The 16,324-nt window shown below is 39.2% G+C and overlaps 2 protein-coding genes across 3 annotated transcripts in view; one reads left to right on the top strand and one right to left on the bottom strand.

Moving 5' to 3' along the window:
• Positions 1-5,744, bottom strand: LOC107664065 (coiled-coil domain-containing protein 177-like). Of its 2 annotated transcripts, XR_001631422.1 has the most exons (3): positions 5,470-5,744; positions 1,480-4,623; positions 1-396 (listed from the first exon to the last, which is right to left on the bottom strand). XR_001631422.1 is itself a non-coding variant. In XM_016454512.1 (2 exons), the coding sequence occupies exon 2, from the start codon at positions 4,615-4,617 to the stop codon at positions 2,158-2,160; it is 2,460 nt and encodes an 819-aa protein (XP_016309998.1). In that variant the 5' UTR covers positions 4,618-4,623; positions 5,470-5,744; the 3' UTR covers positions 866-2,157. The 2 variants fall into 2 exon arrangements, 1 of the variants encoding a protein (XP_016309998.1); XM_016454512.1 differs by lacking the exon at positions 1-396 and having other exon boundaries at positions 866-4,623.
• Positions 5,745-11,913: 6,169 nt separating this feature from the next.
• Positions 11,914-16,324, top strand: part of LOC107664056 (SPARC-related modular calcium-binding protein 1-like) — a 93,703-nt gene continuing 89,292 nt past the window's right edge. The window contains exon 1 of the mRNA XM_016454500.1: positions 11,914-12,264. Within this exon, the coding sequence (XP_016309986.1) occupies positions 12,163-12,264 (102 nt within the window). The 5' untranslated portion in view covers positions 11,914-12,162. The remainder of the gene's footprint in view (positions 12,265-16,324) is intronic.

Genomic DNA, 16,324 nt, shown 5'->3' with positions numbered 1-16,324 from the left:
AAAAGCTTTGTTATGAATTACATTCAGAATTCTTTTTTTTTTTTGTCCATCTTCATGAAACTGAGATTATTAGCTTGGTTATTATTCAACACGATTCTGCTTCCATTTAAAAAGCCCTTACATTTAACCCATGATACAATATGAAATTGTACAAATGAAATAGTTTCTTTGGGCTTTTTATGATATTAAAAGTGGTGTTGATATGCCATCTGGATATGCTGAAAGTAAAATGGCTTTAGTGTTTATTAAACCTTCCAATTACGTCATGCCTAGCTGAGTCACTGCCAGAAAGGGAATAAGGATCCATGATCAAAGTGAAATTTGCAGTCTCTTGGGGGTTATTTTTACTGAATCCGGCCACAGATGTCAACATCATCATCTTCTCCACTCTCAAACCTGCGTCAGAAGAGACAAACCAGATAACAGTCAGTTATTGCACAGAAACTTTGCTTTTCACTCTGTTATATAAAACAACTAATAATTAAGCTGCACTATCAAACTTGCTTGCATAACAAATTTGAATATATAAATGTGTTGTGCAAGTTATCGTGCATTAATTATCTAAAGAGCCTGTATGTAGAGGCACTGAAAAATGTGCTAGCCCTAAAAACTGTTTTTGTCCAGGTTGTTGACTGCTGTACAGTACAAAAAAGCCTGTGACAGATGGCATGCCGTGCCAAGCATCCGTGTGGGTTAAGCTCTCATAGGAATTGAAATGCCTGCTGCAGTGCTTTTCTCACAGATATCGATGTGAGCTCTCCTCCAACCCTGATATGTACCAGGATGACATGGCATTTCTAGCACAATGGGAGTTTTATGACCCTGTTTTTTATGTTATATTCCTATGCGTATTCATGGTTAAAACGTAAATACCAAAGTGTTATGTAATATGAACATTCGTATTGGCTTCAATGCACCCATTATTATCACACAAGCATTATTTTAATGTGATGATAATGGACATGTGTTAACCATTAATGTTCAGGCAATGTTCAAAATAGCAAGATGTACTACTGAACTTACTATTTCTGCAGTATATAGCTAGTATGTGTCCTGTGCATAGTATGCACATTTTCTGTATGTCCTGACACCAAAATGTGCATTATACAAAAAAGCATACTGAAACACTGTATCCCACAATGCAATGCACTCCACTTTCTGCATTTGAGTCATTGTTTTATTGGACTGCCAAAATGTGACATTTTAACTCAAAGCTGAATGCAAATTAATCATATTTATTTCCTTAATCGTAGTGACATGTTGTGATGAGATAATGCCATGTTACAATAATGAAGCCCTCGGAAAAACTGAATCATTGGTTAGTTGAATTCAGTGGTCAAATATTTCTGAATAATGAGCACTGATGTTTAGTTTATACCTCACAGTAAGAAGTAAGCTAGTATTCCATTCTGAACATGCCGAATGAGAAGTAGAATACCAAAAATGAAGCTTGTGAGAAAAGAAAATAAATAAGCACACCTGAAGGGATTGCAGGGGATGTCAGTATGGATTTGAGCCCTGATGGGTCTGTTGCTGACCAAAGACTCCTGTGCTTCATCAGCAGTTACACTGTGCTGAGATCATTCTTTGTCATGTCCTGACTCTAGGATGTAATGCTGGGTCAGCATTTAGCTAGAGTTTGGTTTACACACAGTCAAGTCATGGCTCACTCTCCAACGGCCAAGATTCCTAAAACAAGAGTCTCCCTCAAAAGATTTACTCTGGGAGAAACATCCCATCCCCTTTTCTTGTTCTTCTTCTAAGGAATAGAGCTACCCTTAGAGAGAAGCCATCACTGTTGCCACAGTGCCAAACTTCCTTGTAAACAATGAACTCTTTATATACAGTTCTCAAAGCAACACGGCTGCCAAGTTACAAAAAAACAATCATGCCCCGACATATAATCATACACACATAAGCACAAAGTTCTTAGATTAACATTTAAAATATATAAATACAGAAAAATATTTCTTTAGATGACATGATGAAAATGATCCAGCATCAGGAATAAATGAATCTTTAGATACAACACTTGAGGGCATGACCATCATTATTGTTGCTGTAGTTTGGTGATGAGGCTAGCATGTAGGCTCAAGCACAGCTTATTTCTAGACAGATGTGCATGGAAAGAGCAGTTAAGTTGCACAGTTGAAGTGCTCACTTCTCAACTAAATTTGCTTTTAACTGAGCCTCCAGGGCCATCTTGTCAAAGGTGCGCATGTTTGTCTCTTCACGAACACGATCCCGCACGTGGAAAGATGCACGAGCCACGGATCGGGCACTTTCCAAGACTGCACGTTTTTCTCTGAAAATCTGTTCACTTTTTTCCAGTTTGCGCTCAATGGACTGTAACAATTCTAGGCGACGCTGTTTCTCCTCCTCCTCTACACGTTGACGGTTAAGCCTTTGGAGTCGTTCTTTTTCCTGCCTGCTTTGCACCACACGTTGGGCCTTCTCCCGCGCCCGGTCTTCAGCTATTTGAGCGGCTTGTTGTGCTCGTCTTTCGGCCTCCCTAGCCCTTGCCTCCATCTGTTCCTTCTGCTGTTGCTCACGTAGTTCAGCGGCCCGTCTTGCTTTCTGGATCTGCTTCTCGTCTCGCTTAGCTTTCTCCTTTAACTCTTGCCCACGTTTTTCTTGTATTTGCTCATAGTTCTCCAAAGACCTACTTAGCTTCTCTTCGGCTATTCTCCATGCTTCTTCACGCTCGTCCGCTTCTCTGCGTGCAATCTCTTGGATAAGAGCTGCATGGTGCCTCTTCTCGGCACGGTTGAGTCCACGACGCTCCTCTTGAATTTGATGCTCTCGCTCCTGTCGCTTCAACTCAGCAATGGTCAGTTTTTCCTTAAGGAGCAGTTTCTCTTGCTCAAGAATAGCAGCTCGCTCCTCCTCCAGAGCTTTAAGGTTCTGTTCTTGTAATGCCTTCTTGTGTTTCTCCTCGCGAGCAGTCTGTTGCAGTTTCTGCAACCGGCTACGTTCTTGTTGCTCAGCCAATTCCTTCCAACGCTCCTCAGTTTCCAATGCTTGCCGAAGTTTCGCTTCTGCAGCCTCACGCTCCTGCTGGTTAAGCCAGCGCTGCCGTGTAGAAACTTGTGACTGCCATGCACGCTGGCACTGCTGCACAGCCCTCTGTTTCTCCCGTTCTTCGCGTTCCCTTCGTAGCTCCTCTAGTCTGCGCTCACTGTCCCATTGCAGGTGTGCTACGTAGCGTGTCTGGCTCATTATGTCCTCCTCTTGGTACCTGGCTAGCATTAGTGCAGCAATCTTTCGGTCTCGTTCTGGGACTGCTTTAAGTCCTCGTCGTTTCACCTCTTTCACAATGCGCTCCACTTTTTGCATAGTCTGTGGAGAGTGGCTAAGGTCTCCCAAGCTCAAACTGCGACCCATCAGGGAGTTAAAGGTAGCTAAAGTGCGGGCACGAGGACTTGATGTCTTAGCCCAGTGATCTCTTGCCCCATCCCAGCTATAGGATGAGGAAGCAGATTCAGAGGAGGTACATGTGGTAGTTGTAGTGTTTGTTGTTGAAGCAGTAGAGGAACAAAACGTGTCACGTCTGCGTTGCAAAGACTCCAATGAGTGGCTTCTGCATCTAACCTTTGATTTGGAGATGATGTGCCCGTTATGCTGTGCAAACGTACTTGTGATGCCATTGGCAGGACTTTGGACAGCAGATTTTGACACTATTGGGGCAAGTGAAGTTGGTGTCCTTGGAAAGGAAGACGGTTTTGTTATTGATCTGGGGAAAGTATTTGGAGCCTTTGTATGAGCACTAGAGGGTTTTTTTGAGCCCTGACCTCCTGGAGCTGACTGAATTGATCGTTGGACTATTGAAGGTTTTGGACCTTGAGGTTTTCCCCCAGATTCTACTTCAAGGGACTTTTTTGCAGAAGTTCCTTTAACGGTAGGAGCAGAGTTCACTGGACTGACTTTTGGTGGAGAGTTGGATGTGGACACTGTAGTAACTTGTCCTGACCCTGCTGTCGTGCTTTTAGGGGTAGTTGATGTAGATTGTTTTTTAGGTGCACCGCTGCAAGTAGGTGTTATTTTGGGGGCTGGATTTGTTAAACTGTGATTGGCTTGTTGAGACAATCCAGCATTTACAGTTTCCTGTGACTTCTCTGAAGCCAGTGGGCCAGCATTATTGTTGAGAGCTGCCTGCAGAATTCGCCTCTTTTCCTCTCTGATAATCCGTTCTCTCTCCTCTCTGCAGTGTCGGAGTTTAGCATGTCTATCCCGCTCATATATCTCAAACATCCCTGTGGCGACACGCATACTCTGGCCGGGTGCTTCGCGGGCAAAATCAGACAGCGGACGAGGCAGAAGCTCCACAGGTTTCACTCCACAGTGTGCACATGCCTCAAGAGAGTGAGGGCTTGTCAGTACATACCGGCTGCCTTCTGCAGCTGGCGAGTCAAAATTGTAAAGGTCCAGATGTAGTTTTAGCTCTTCTGGTTGACTAGGTTCAGTACTGGGCTCTGTCTGTCTGGAATCCACACTAACATCTTTCTCGCTATCATCACCTGGCTCAGGTAGACATGGTGCTTCAGAGGCTGCAGCTGGGCTTTCAAACTGGGCCCCTCTGAATTTACTCTGGTCATCAGGTTCCAATGGGTCCACCATGATTCACTGTATAAAAAAGAACACACACAAAATTAATACTGCAGTGTTTCAATGACAGTGCTGGATAACCCACAAGCAGATTTGTGGAATCACAGGGATTATTATGTTCTGTCTAGAGATCAAAGCTTAAGAGTGCTATCTAAGGTTGAGGGACACCACAAAGCTTGCACACGCATTCATATTTTTTACGCTCTGCTTCTGTATGTGATGACGGTTCCCGCTTCAGGGCAATTACATAAGGTTACACATGCATGCTGGGCAATATTAAAGAACTCATGCAGTTGCTATTTTTAGAGACTGATTCAGATGCAATCATGCATGTATGTAAAACCATTTCAATATGTCTCATCTCTGCACTCTGCATCTATCTATCTATCTGTCTGTCTGTCTGTCTAATGCCTGCTTCTAAACCTCAATAATGCAGTTACTCACTCATAAACAGAAATATCACAGTTTGATGTCATTTTTTCATGTCAAAATTATGGAATATTTCGTTCACTCCATATTAGTGAAACATTTGGTTGTGTAGACTATGTGTATCGCAAGCTTCGATTAACAACAACATCATAGGCCCCAAAAAGACATATGTTGTTTATATAGTAAAGAAACGCTGATTTTAAAGAAAACATACTGCAAGAGCCATCTAAAATCACAAATGCTCAAAACAGCCTCACACTTCGCAGATGGTTTCCAGAGTAGATGTGTTTGATTTTGCATAACCTACAGTAAGCGGTCTCTATCACACCCAGCGCAATAATATCTGATGACATGAATGCGCTAGGGATCACTTGCCCACAAGAACATAGGGCACGACGATATCGCAAAAATCACGACCATAAAAAAGAGTCTTACCGTTATCAGGTCCCACTCGTTTAAAGCATATCAGGTCATTGATATTTCCCCTCTTCCTCGTCAAATGTGTTTGAGACTCTGTGGTCGGTTCTCGTCTGGTTCTTTCCTTCAGCAGTCAGTCTCCACCTGCTGTTTGACACTCGCATCCTTGGCCGTGAAGCATCTGTGCTCCGCCTCCGTGTGACTGCGCTCTAAAAAATATCGTACATAATCAGCCCTCTGTCCCCCTGTTATGGCCATATGAACGGAGAATGAACGATTCCGTTCATGAACGTTGCTGTTGGTGTGGTTTACACAGACTTGAAAATGATATAGCTAGCCTATATCCTGTTTCTGCAACAGAAATAGTAATGCTAATGATATTATTACATCTAATGTAACACTAATCCGTTATTTAAACTGAATTTTGCAAATGCTACATGGAAATTCAGCAGTGTTTATTTTGGAAGAAAAAATATGTTTCTGTTCAATGCTGTAATAAGTAAAACTATACGCTAGGGGGCGCAGTATGCACAAAGATAACGTGGCTTTGATGGAATCTGCGGTGCTTACTATCTACGATGGCTTTAAATGGACTTCGTGCAGTCAAGATACTCTTAAAAACCGTGTGAATTTTATTGCATTAGGTAACTAAATATAAAATCAAATGATATCTGCAAACATCGATCACATTTCTTCAGAACTCATTTTAAGTTTGTTTGTTTAGTTGGCTAGTTTTAACCAGTTAATCTCAAGGCAATTTTATGCTATTCACATGTTTACTGAACTCAATTTTGCCCAAAGGGTCAGATTGGCTTTTGTCATAATTTTGAATGGTATAGCTATCAGTTGTTTTATTGTTTAAAATTCTTAAAAAAATGTTGTGAAATGTTTTGCTTGAAAACTGTTTGCCTAAAATTAAATGCCACTTGGTTAGTTTATGCAATAGCATTCATACATTTCTAAGTGTGTCTTAATTGTATAACTCCGTATAAGATCTTTGCAGGAGGTTTGGTAAGGTGTCTTACACTAGGCTACTACTTTTTCTCTTTCACCGGTATAAATCTGATTAGATAGAAGATAAAAAGCCAGTGCTACTAACACACTAACACCTGCAGGGGCCGGTTGCATAAACTGCTTAGAATAGTCTTAAAAAGTTAGTCATCTAATTTGTTTTTTCTTCAAGACTGGTCTTAACTTTTTTTTTTAATTCAGTTACAAGGTAGATTGGTCTAATTTGAATTTTAGTAGTATGACCAATTACCCCTTGTCTACTGCTAGCTGGTGAAACCAGTTCTTAAGACCCAGTCTTAAAATAGTGCTATGTTTATGCAACTGGCCCCTGGTCTTAGAGTAGAAGGAAGCTGAGATATCAAACAGTGATGGAGGACGTGAAGATGATTTATGGTTGCTCTATACAACTTTATCAAACAAACGTCTAAGTATTTGACTATATACTTGTAAGACAAGCAGTGAAAACAACTTTCCACTAATTGGCTTTCATGCCACAGGAATTTATGAACATCCATTATATCCATAACTGTGTTGCTGTTACGTAAAAGACTTAGGAACAAATACTGTAAACCAAGCAACTAATGTCATGCCTGTAATCAACCATCTAATCTACAAAAAGTCAATTATTATTTTACTGTCATTTATAGCACTTTTGACACTTTTATAACATTCAACAGAAGATGCGGCCAATACTTTTTTTTTCAAGAATTCACTTAATGGAATAAATAAAGTCATACAGGACTGGAATGACATGTAGGTGAGGAATTAAAACAGAATTTATACTTTTGGGTGAACTATTTCTTAACTGTCCAGAAAGTAATGTCACAGATTCCGTGAGCATCCGGAGAGACGTTTTTTATAGAATAGGATTAGATAACTGAAGGGGGAGTCTGTGGTGGTGACCCACTAGACGTCTGACCCAGTGTAAGAACAGTGCGAGTTTAATTGACCCCGTCCGCAGACTCCCATCAGAAAAGCTGTGAGCAAGCTGGGTGACATCAAGGAACGTGCAGGCTGCCTTGTCATTGAGGGATCTGAGGTGGGGGGTTTATGGAAGATATAGTTCACTCTTCACAATAGTATGCCCCCAAAACTGTGCTGGGGGTCACAGAGAGGTGAGTTGCATGGTATAGTGATGGAGCTGGTTGGGGTTAGCTGATGGAAACATATGGAAAAGTTTCTATGCCTTAATCAAGACCCAACATTTATTTTTTTTCATCTGGATTGCATTTCAGTTATGAGCACTATTAGCTGATGGAATGACATCTCCTTCATGAACCATGATGTCATGTCTAAATTACTGCTAACAAATAGTGGAATATAGAAATCTGACATACTGGAGTGTAATGGCACGATTTTGTAGAATCCTCATGTTTAAACTTTGATTATTCACATGATCCAGTAATCAAAGGCTAATTTCAATTCATTTGACTCAAATTTAGTTTACTGGATTTTATAGTTGGTGCATTGTGGATGGATAATCTGACTTTGCTCAATATTATATAAATTGATACACAGTTTTTGGTAAACATATGAATTTAATTATTACATTAGAGCATAATCTCTTTCCTCAAAGGACTTTATTCTGGATAAAAAGTAACCAACTAACCCCAGCTGAAGTGAAGTCTTCTGCAGTTGGATAATTGTTTGTAGAAGCTTATTGGGATTTGATTTGTCTTGAAGGACCAAGCTCCCTTCAGATATTAATTTACACTGTAAGGTATATTTTGTCTTATTGACAGCAAAGGAACCGAAGCTGCCTCCTCCTCGCATGAATATATATATATATATATATATATATATATATGTGTGTGTGTGTGTATGTGTGTGTGTGTGTGTGCGTGTGTGTGTGTGTGTTTGAACAATAATGTAAGAAAATAAAAAATTGGAAATTTTGATATATCATTTGTCAAATGTTGAAAACAGTTGTGCTGCATAATATTTTTGTAGAAATTGTGATACATTTTGTTTTTCAGCATTCTATTATGAATAGTAAGTTCTAAAGGACAGCATTTATTTGAATTAGAAAACATCTTTACTGTCACTTTTGATTAAATTAATGGGTCCTTGCTGAATAAAAGCATTAATTTCCTTAAAAATGAAGGGTATATCATGGTAGTATTTCTTGTACTGCCTTTAATGTATTAGTAAATTACATTAAATAAAAGTTGACATGTTATTTGGTGTGACATGGTGTATGAAATATAAAATTTAATATAAAAACAGTATTTAATTCTTTTAGAATGATGTATTATTTTTAATTAGTATGCCTTTTTTTATACTGCAGCTCATATTAATTGCAAGAATACTTATAATATCTGTACTTTTAAAAAAATGAATGTCATAACGCAACCATTTTCCCTTATGTATTCATACTGTAAATATGCCATGAAAATAATGTTGACTGCAAAAAAAAAACAATAGTCCTAATAAAAAATTTTTTTATATCAAATATTGTTTTGTTTTGTTTTGTTTTGTTTTGTTTTATTTTATTTTATTTTATTTTATTTTATTTTATTTTTCCCCACACCCACCCACCTAGCAGGCCTGTCCTTGCGAAGACCGGGACCTCTGAATGCCCCCAGTTCACATTTCTAGCTTGGTTTTGCCAACAGCAAGGGCCACGCTTTGCTGACATTTTGACAACTCTGCACTCTCGACCCCTTGCTCCTCCCCCTGTCCATCTCTTTTCTTCATTCTTCCACGATTAGGTCAAACAGGCACTTGTGAGAAATATGGACATCTGAAATGTCTTGTATCAGTCCCTAAACTCACAATGTTTCATCTTGAAGTATTGAGACACAAACCAAGCGACTAGGAATACACACACACTTACTGTACACACACCTGTGCAATGTGCAATCACAAATCCGATCTCAATTGTTTCCCATTGAGATTACACTAAGACAAAATATAGACTTCTACTTCAGGTTTTCTCCTGAGAAAAAGAACACGGTCTCCTATTTGCAGTTTCAGGACAGATAGTTCAAGAAGTCTGACATTTCAGTACAAACTTCAGTTTTTCTCATCCAATAACTAGGTATCTTAGTCATAACTATTCACATTATTTATTCAGATTAATTGATTACACTTTATTTTAAGGTGACTTTGTTACAGTGTATTTACCTATGTAGTAGTTACACAAATAAGAGTACTGAGTATTATTCATTAACTACATGTACTAACTATAAAGTTAAGGATAGGGTTTGGTTTAGGGTTAACTGGTTGTAATTATGCATCATTTACTGTTACTATAGTAAGTTCAAGTAACATGTTACTGTCACCTTAAAATAATGTGTACCCATTAATTGTGTAATTCTATAAACTTAAAGGAATATTGCAGGATAAGCTCAATCGAGAGCATTTGTTGCATGTTAATTACCAAAAAAAAAAAAAGGTTACACTTTATTTTAAGGTGTCCTTGTTACAGTGTAATTATTCATTTAAGTACTGAGTAATATTAATTAACTACATGTACTTACTATATGGTTAGGGTTAGGATTAGGGTTACTTACATGTAATTATGCATAATTAATTGTTATTATAATAGTAAGTACATGTAACACGTGAACCAAGACACCTTAACATAAAGTGTTACCAAAAAAAATAAAAACACATTCCTTATTTATTATCAAAAAAATAAATACAAATTGAGGCACTTAAAACCAAAGTGAATGGGGCCAGTGAAAAGTTAAAATACACACTTTTTTTTTTAAGTACTGCCAAAAGGTTTAAACACACACACGCGCACAATAATGAACGAAAGAAAGCTCCACTGAGTTCATTCATTTCTTTTTGACACTCATAGTAAAACCATACATTTCTGAAAAGAAAAAAAAAGCATCTACAGAAAAAAATATTTTGTAGATTAATTAGACATCTGGTGAGGATATGTATGCCTTGAAGAAGACAATTGCTGTCAAAGACATTAGCTGAAGGAATCGCTCAGGACTAGAGTTGAAACTTTACCTTCTCTGAAAGCTGGTAAAACCACAATAAAGCTTGGTCCAGATGTCTAATTATAAAAGCTGTAAATGGGTTTAACAGCAGTTAGAACCACACAGTTTAAAGTACAAAGGTATTAAGGAGACTTAACATGAAGCGGGCCTGACATGGTTATCTTAGACATCATAATAAGATAAGGGTGGGGGGAGAGAGCTCTCTGTACTGATGCGTTGATTAAAGCCACTAAATGTGCATAGCCTGGCAATAATTGTGTTGGAGTCGGCGGGGTGCCCGCTGGTTTAGGCTGGCTGGTCTTGTCTACAGACACCTGCTAATTTTCTGTCGACTTTGCTTGCTATAAACAGACAGTGAACCGCAATCGAGGATCTGTGGAAAGGGTCGGTGTGATAATTGGGCAGCACCGCCCTTTTTCAGCTTGTTCGCCCTCTCCTTTCTCTCTGGCCCTTGTCAAACATTTGTTTCAAGTCCAGCCAAGTGACAACAGCCGTCTGTGTTGGTCAAAGTTTCTCCAACAACAATTTTTTCACACGCCAGAAAGCGGCTTTGTTTTGTCAGAGGACATGGTTAAAGGAGCGGGCAGGAGGAAAGTGGATACAGGACATAAAGTGATCTCGTTAACATTCCATTAGACACTCCTGTCCACCCCCCCCCCCTCGCCCCACCCCTCCCCCAGAAGAACTTCACACAGTCCCGGCCAGGCAGAGACCAGCTGGCACTGTGTAGAACGCTGCAGCATAACCGAATCCCAGGGAGCGATTCGAATGGAACCCTAATGGCACATCAATGTACACCCCTCATAACCATCAATGATAGCTGTACCGCATGGAGGCAGTCCTGAGACCTGCTAGTGAGAGTTTTGCCTCCCTTTCTCTCCTTTTTTCCTTCAAATTAATTCGAACAAATGGTAGAATAAAATTTTTGAGAAGAAAGTGGAAAGTGGTTCAGATTTAATTTTACAGACAAAAATAAATAAATAAATAAAACTTTCTATCTATCTATCTATCTATCTATCTATCTGTCTGTCTATCTGTCCATCCGTCCGTCCGTCCGTCCGTGCGTGTATCTTTGGACAGAAATATTAATATTTCTAATATATATATAAATATATATATATATATATATATATAATTTGACTCTCCCTGTCTTTCTCATACACACTTAATGAAATTGAATTAATAATAATAATAATAAAAATATAAAACAAACAAATAAACAAACACTTTTTACGTCAATTAAACACCCATTAAAAATAAATAAGTTGTACAATGTTTCGTAGGAGAGTTGAGTTAAAGACAGTCATAAAGGTTTGTGCGTCATTACTCTGTCGGTAACCGAGTGGACTGATGATTAATCTGCGGACTTTTGCAACCCCACCCAACCCCATTTTAGTGCACTATCATTGGACGTCCCCTCTGTCAATCACGCCAAACAATCCCACCTCCTTAGGTTTTAAACGCGTCCCAAAGTGAAAGACAAACTATTCAACCTGGCAGCTTTGGAAAGGACAGTACATCCCACGCCGTGGAAAGACTGCATCATTACGATTTTCATCATCGTGTCTGCGTACTCTCTGATATTGTGAAAACGGACACATGTAAAGAAGAAACCCGCTGAGGTCGAAATTATTTGGAAACAAACTTTTGGAATTTCCTGCAACTTTGGGACCACTGCCAATTCTTAAGCCTGTCTTGTCCGTAAACTGTCAGTTGTCTTTATACTTCAACGTCAAACAGAATGTACTGCCACAATCTGGTCCTTGTTGTATTTTTGTATTCCCACGCGCTACTGATGATGTGCCTGCCACCAGCCTCAGCGCAGAAGTCGAATGGTCCTCGGGTAAGTCCGTGCGTAACGCCGCTCTCCGCCGCATGTGTTCAGCTGCGCACATTCACGCATTTGTCATTCTGATAACTTCAGTGCGTCATTTAAAGTTGTCAGTGTGACATATAAAGTTATTATACTGTGTCAAAGCCAATGCATTATTATAAAACAATGCAGTGTTTTTCCATTTATGAAAATCTGCTTCAATATGCAATGCCATTAAATCGGAGTGCACCAAATATATACAATACCAATGCATCCTACATGCAATGCTCATACAATACTTATGAGTTTTACAAATATCAGTTTTAGGAAGGATTATCTAGACAATCTGGAATGCAAAAATAACCCACTGAAAATTTCAAAGCATATTTTTGCTGCCTTATATGGTAACACTGAATTAAAATACACTTTAGTATATTACATTTTCCTTCCTTACTTATGTTTACACATATTGGTTAGTATAAAGATTAACTTTCATTCTAGAATGCATAATCAGAACATATTTTAGTGATTCAGCTGAATAGTTGGGTTTTGCTTGCTGAGGCACATTGTCAGTGAGACTTGAGTACTCCCATTGACCTTTTGTCATAAAGGTCTTTTGCTTCCTGTGCACCCCTCTGTGCCCATAGAAAAGAGGACCATTGCCTTTCCATTGCAGCATTTCATACGATTTCAACAAAGACAACTGTGTGGACTATTTCTTTCTGCAGCTGAATCAGTTTGCAGACAATATTGAATAGTAGAGCTATATGATGTCTTTTAAAAAATGATCCTCAGAAAATGCAAATACATCTGTCTGGATGTCTATAAGGGAGAAAATGTGTGTCAAGGTGATGAGCTGTTGTCCTTAATATCATTAATTTAGTAGTAAAGCTTAAAGAAATAACAATTTAAGCAACTTACCTGAGTGATTAACAACACTAACTAGTCAAAGCACAAAAACTTGCCCCAGAAATCGAATTGCTGGAGCATTTTATTTATATCCTCAAGTATTTGAGCAATTCAGACAGAAGAATGGTTTGTCAAGGTTGCCGCAGAGCTCTTGTGGTAAATGTCCATTCAGTTGTGCACTGAGACACTGAGATTGACCACTGAGAGTGAAAGTAAGTACAAGTCAGAAAGAGAGTAGAAGAGAGAAATTTGTGGATGCTGCTGAGGTATTGTCATACTTGTGGTCGGAGGGGGTGGTCAGTATAAAAATCTATGATACGCACACACACATTAAACCTAGAAACACCCCACCTTTGTGCTCTGGTGTGTGTGTGTGTGTGTGTGTGTGTGTGTGTGTGTGCATCTGCAAAATAATTGTTTTGCTGAGAAAAGTCTTAACAGCAAGGTATAAAAAAAAAAAAATAATTCACATTTCTTGTCTTCAGGAAATATTTTCCGAACCAATTAATCTGCAAGGAACACATTGGACCTCACTGAGATATATAACTATATTTTAAAAGAGTATTAAAACTTTTTAAGTTTTGAAAGAAATTTCAATGATTAACTCTTCCTAACTCACATCACACACATTTCTAGCACTCAATCTACATTTATTTCTTAATTATGGATTAGAAACAATTGTGACAACAGGGCCACTGTGAACATAAACACTTATATACTGTGTTTCTGCATGATTATTAAAAGAAATTAAGTACTCTGTGAATAAATTGTGCTCAGTATGAAACAAGACTGGCTGCTGAGAAGAACTGAAAATCATTAATCTTTGTCATCAATGACTTTTTTTCCTTTGAATGATTTTGCCCCTTCTCCATACTTATGCAGCCGCTTTCTACTTTACTTGCCATTAACACTCCCAGGCTTTTATCTACTATGATATAATATCTGCTTATGTATTTAATTTTGGCAACAACTCTACAGCTATTACAACTCTACTCTATTGAAATGTACTTTAATAGTAGCCGTACAGGGTGCGCGTGTGTGTGTGCACATGTGTGATTTGTTGTGCTCAACAGCATTAAACAGTGTAGAAATATCTCCACAGTGTTTAAACATCCTTCATCATCCTCATCTAATCATCATAGGAGGCCAGAAAGGTTGTGTTGAAAAAGCTATTTTAAAAAAATCTGAAGTTAAATGCTTCAAAAGTTATACTCCCTTCTGTGCCTCATTTATAAAAACTTATCTCTGAACGCTGTCAGCTCCAAGAACCCAACGTTTCATGAGGAGTTATGGCTGCTCTGCTAAGATGGAAGATATATTTGGGCCAAGAACAGGATCAAGCTCTTTCCTCAAAGCCAATTGGGTGATTGGGTTTATTAAAAAAAAAAAAAAGGAAGCGTCTCTTGACAGTAGAGGGATTTTAGGTTTCCTTTTCCACATTTAACATGAATTTAGCACACTTTTCCAGTCACAGTAATTCTGAGTTCTTCGACCTGGACAATTCTGGCATGCCACAGACTTAGAAGATAATATTTTCTGAGGATTTAATTCTGTCAGCATGTAGCGATGCATCTGAGCACAGTGAATATACCACCTGTCAGAAGGCATTATTTTGACGATTGATCTTAAGATATTTTGGTTAAAGCTTACATGTATTTCTGTTCCACGAGCATGACTAAATGGAATTGAAAAAACAAACAAATTTCCCCTCATCTGTCATTGGCAGAATAAACAGATAGTCCCACCCCCAAACTCACATAATTGGTTGAGCCAATATTGCTGTGTTTTCATAGCGCCACAGTGAATCAACCTTTGGTGTTGTCAATGCGTTTTAACATCGAACACATTACGCATTTCACTTTTAAACAGGTCCTGTGCAAAGGTCACTGGGAACTTTCACTGTTAACAGTCTGACAAACATGATCCTCAAAATAGCCTGACATCAGCATGGATTTAAAAGGACAACAGAGAACAACTGATGTAAAACTTCACCGTATGCAACACACTGTCAATGTAGTTTAATAGTGAAGTAGTTCACATTATTAAATGGTGATGAATTGGACTTTATTATTACAAAACACAATGTGAAAGGCCAAAATAACCTTACTTAAAATGAATTGAAAGTTATATGATACGGATACAGATTATGATAGCTACCGAATTAAGTGATGCAAACTACTGGATAGTGGGTACATAACATAAGCTACCTGTAATGTACAGTATTCATATGTCAGTATTATGCAATCTGTGAATGTTTTGTCTTGGAGTGATCTGTACATTTTTCTTACACTACACATACAGTAAGACTGAACCCGAGTTGTATACTGTATTATTGTGTCTTACCACAGTACAAGTTGAAGTTTTCCTCTAGTAACAGTAGTGTGGAGCTGTACCGCAACCTTGAAAGATGTTACTCAACCCCAGTTTAGAAGGCACCCAGCTGCAAAACTAATAACATAAAAAATAAAGACATGCAATATATCAACTGGCAGAGTTAGACACTATCTGAAAAATCAATCAGTTAAATTTCTGTCAATGTTTTTGCCAATACAGCCAAGAAAACGTCTCCAGGTTACGTATGTAACCATGGTTCCCCAAAGGGAACGAGACGCTGCGTCAGAGAACGCTTTGGGAATGCCTTTCAGCATGACCGGCTCTGAATCACATGTGTAATCAGTCCAATGGAAGGGCGAGACGTCATAGGTGGGTGACGTAGAGACCAGGAAGCTATAAAAGCACGTGAGGTGGAACCGGCGTCAGCTTCTAGGAATGAAGCAAGCGCTGACAGGGATGCCGGAAGTATGGCCCCGAGACGCAGCGACCAGGAAGCTTAAAAGCATGTGCGGTGGAACCGGCGTCAGCTTCTAGGAATGAAGCAAGCGCTGACAGGGATGCCGGAAGTATGGCCCCGAGACGCAGCGTCTCGTTCCCTTCGGGGAACCATGGTAACATACGTAACTTGGAGACGTTCCCCTTCAGGAACTTGAGCTGCGTCGGAGAACGCTTTGGGAACGAGTATGCCCATGCCGCCAGACTTGCAAATCCCTGACTAGTGTGGAAGAGCACAACTAGGACGAGAGAACAGAAGAGCCAGGAGTGGCTCGCATATCTATGCCATAGAACCTGACAAACGTGAGGAGCGTGGACCATCCCGCTGCGTTGCAGATGTCCTGCCTAGACA

Source organism: Sinocyclocheilus anshuiensis, unplaced genomic scaffold (genome assembly GCF_001515605.1).
Source record: "Sinocyclocheilus anshuiensis isolate Anshui unplaced genomic scaffold, SAMN03320099.WGS_v1.1 scaffold129, whole genome shotgun sequence".
Lineage (NCBI taxonomy): Eukaryota > Metazoa > Chordata > Actinopteri > Cypriniformes > Cyprinidae > Sinocyclocheilus > Sinocyclocheilus anshuiensis.
The sequence above is the reverse complement of the archived record's forward strand: the minus strand, read 5'-3'. Positions and strand labels throughout refer to the sequence as shown.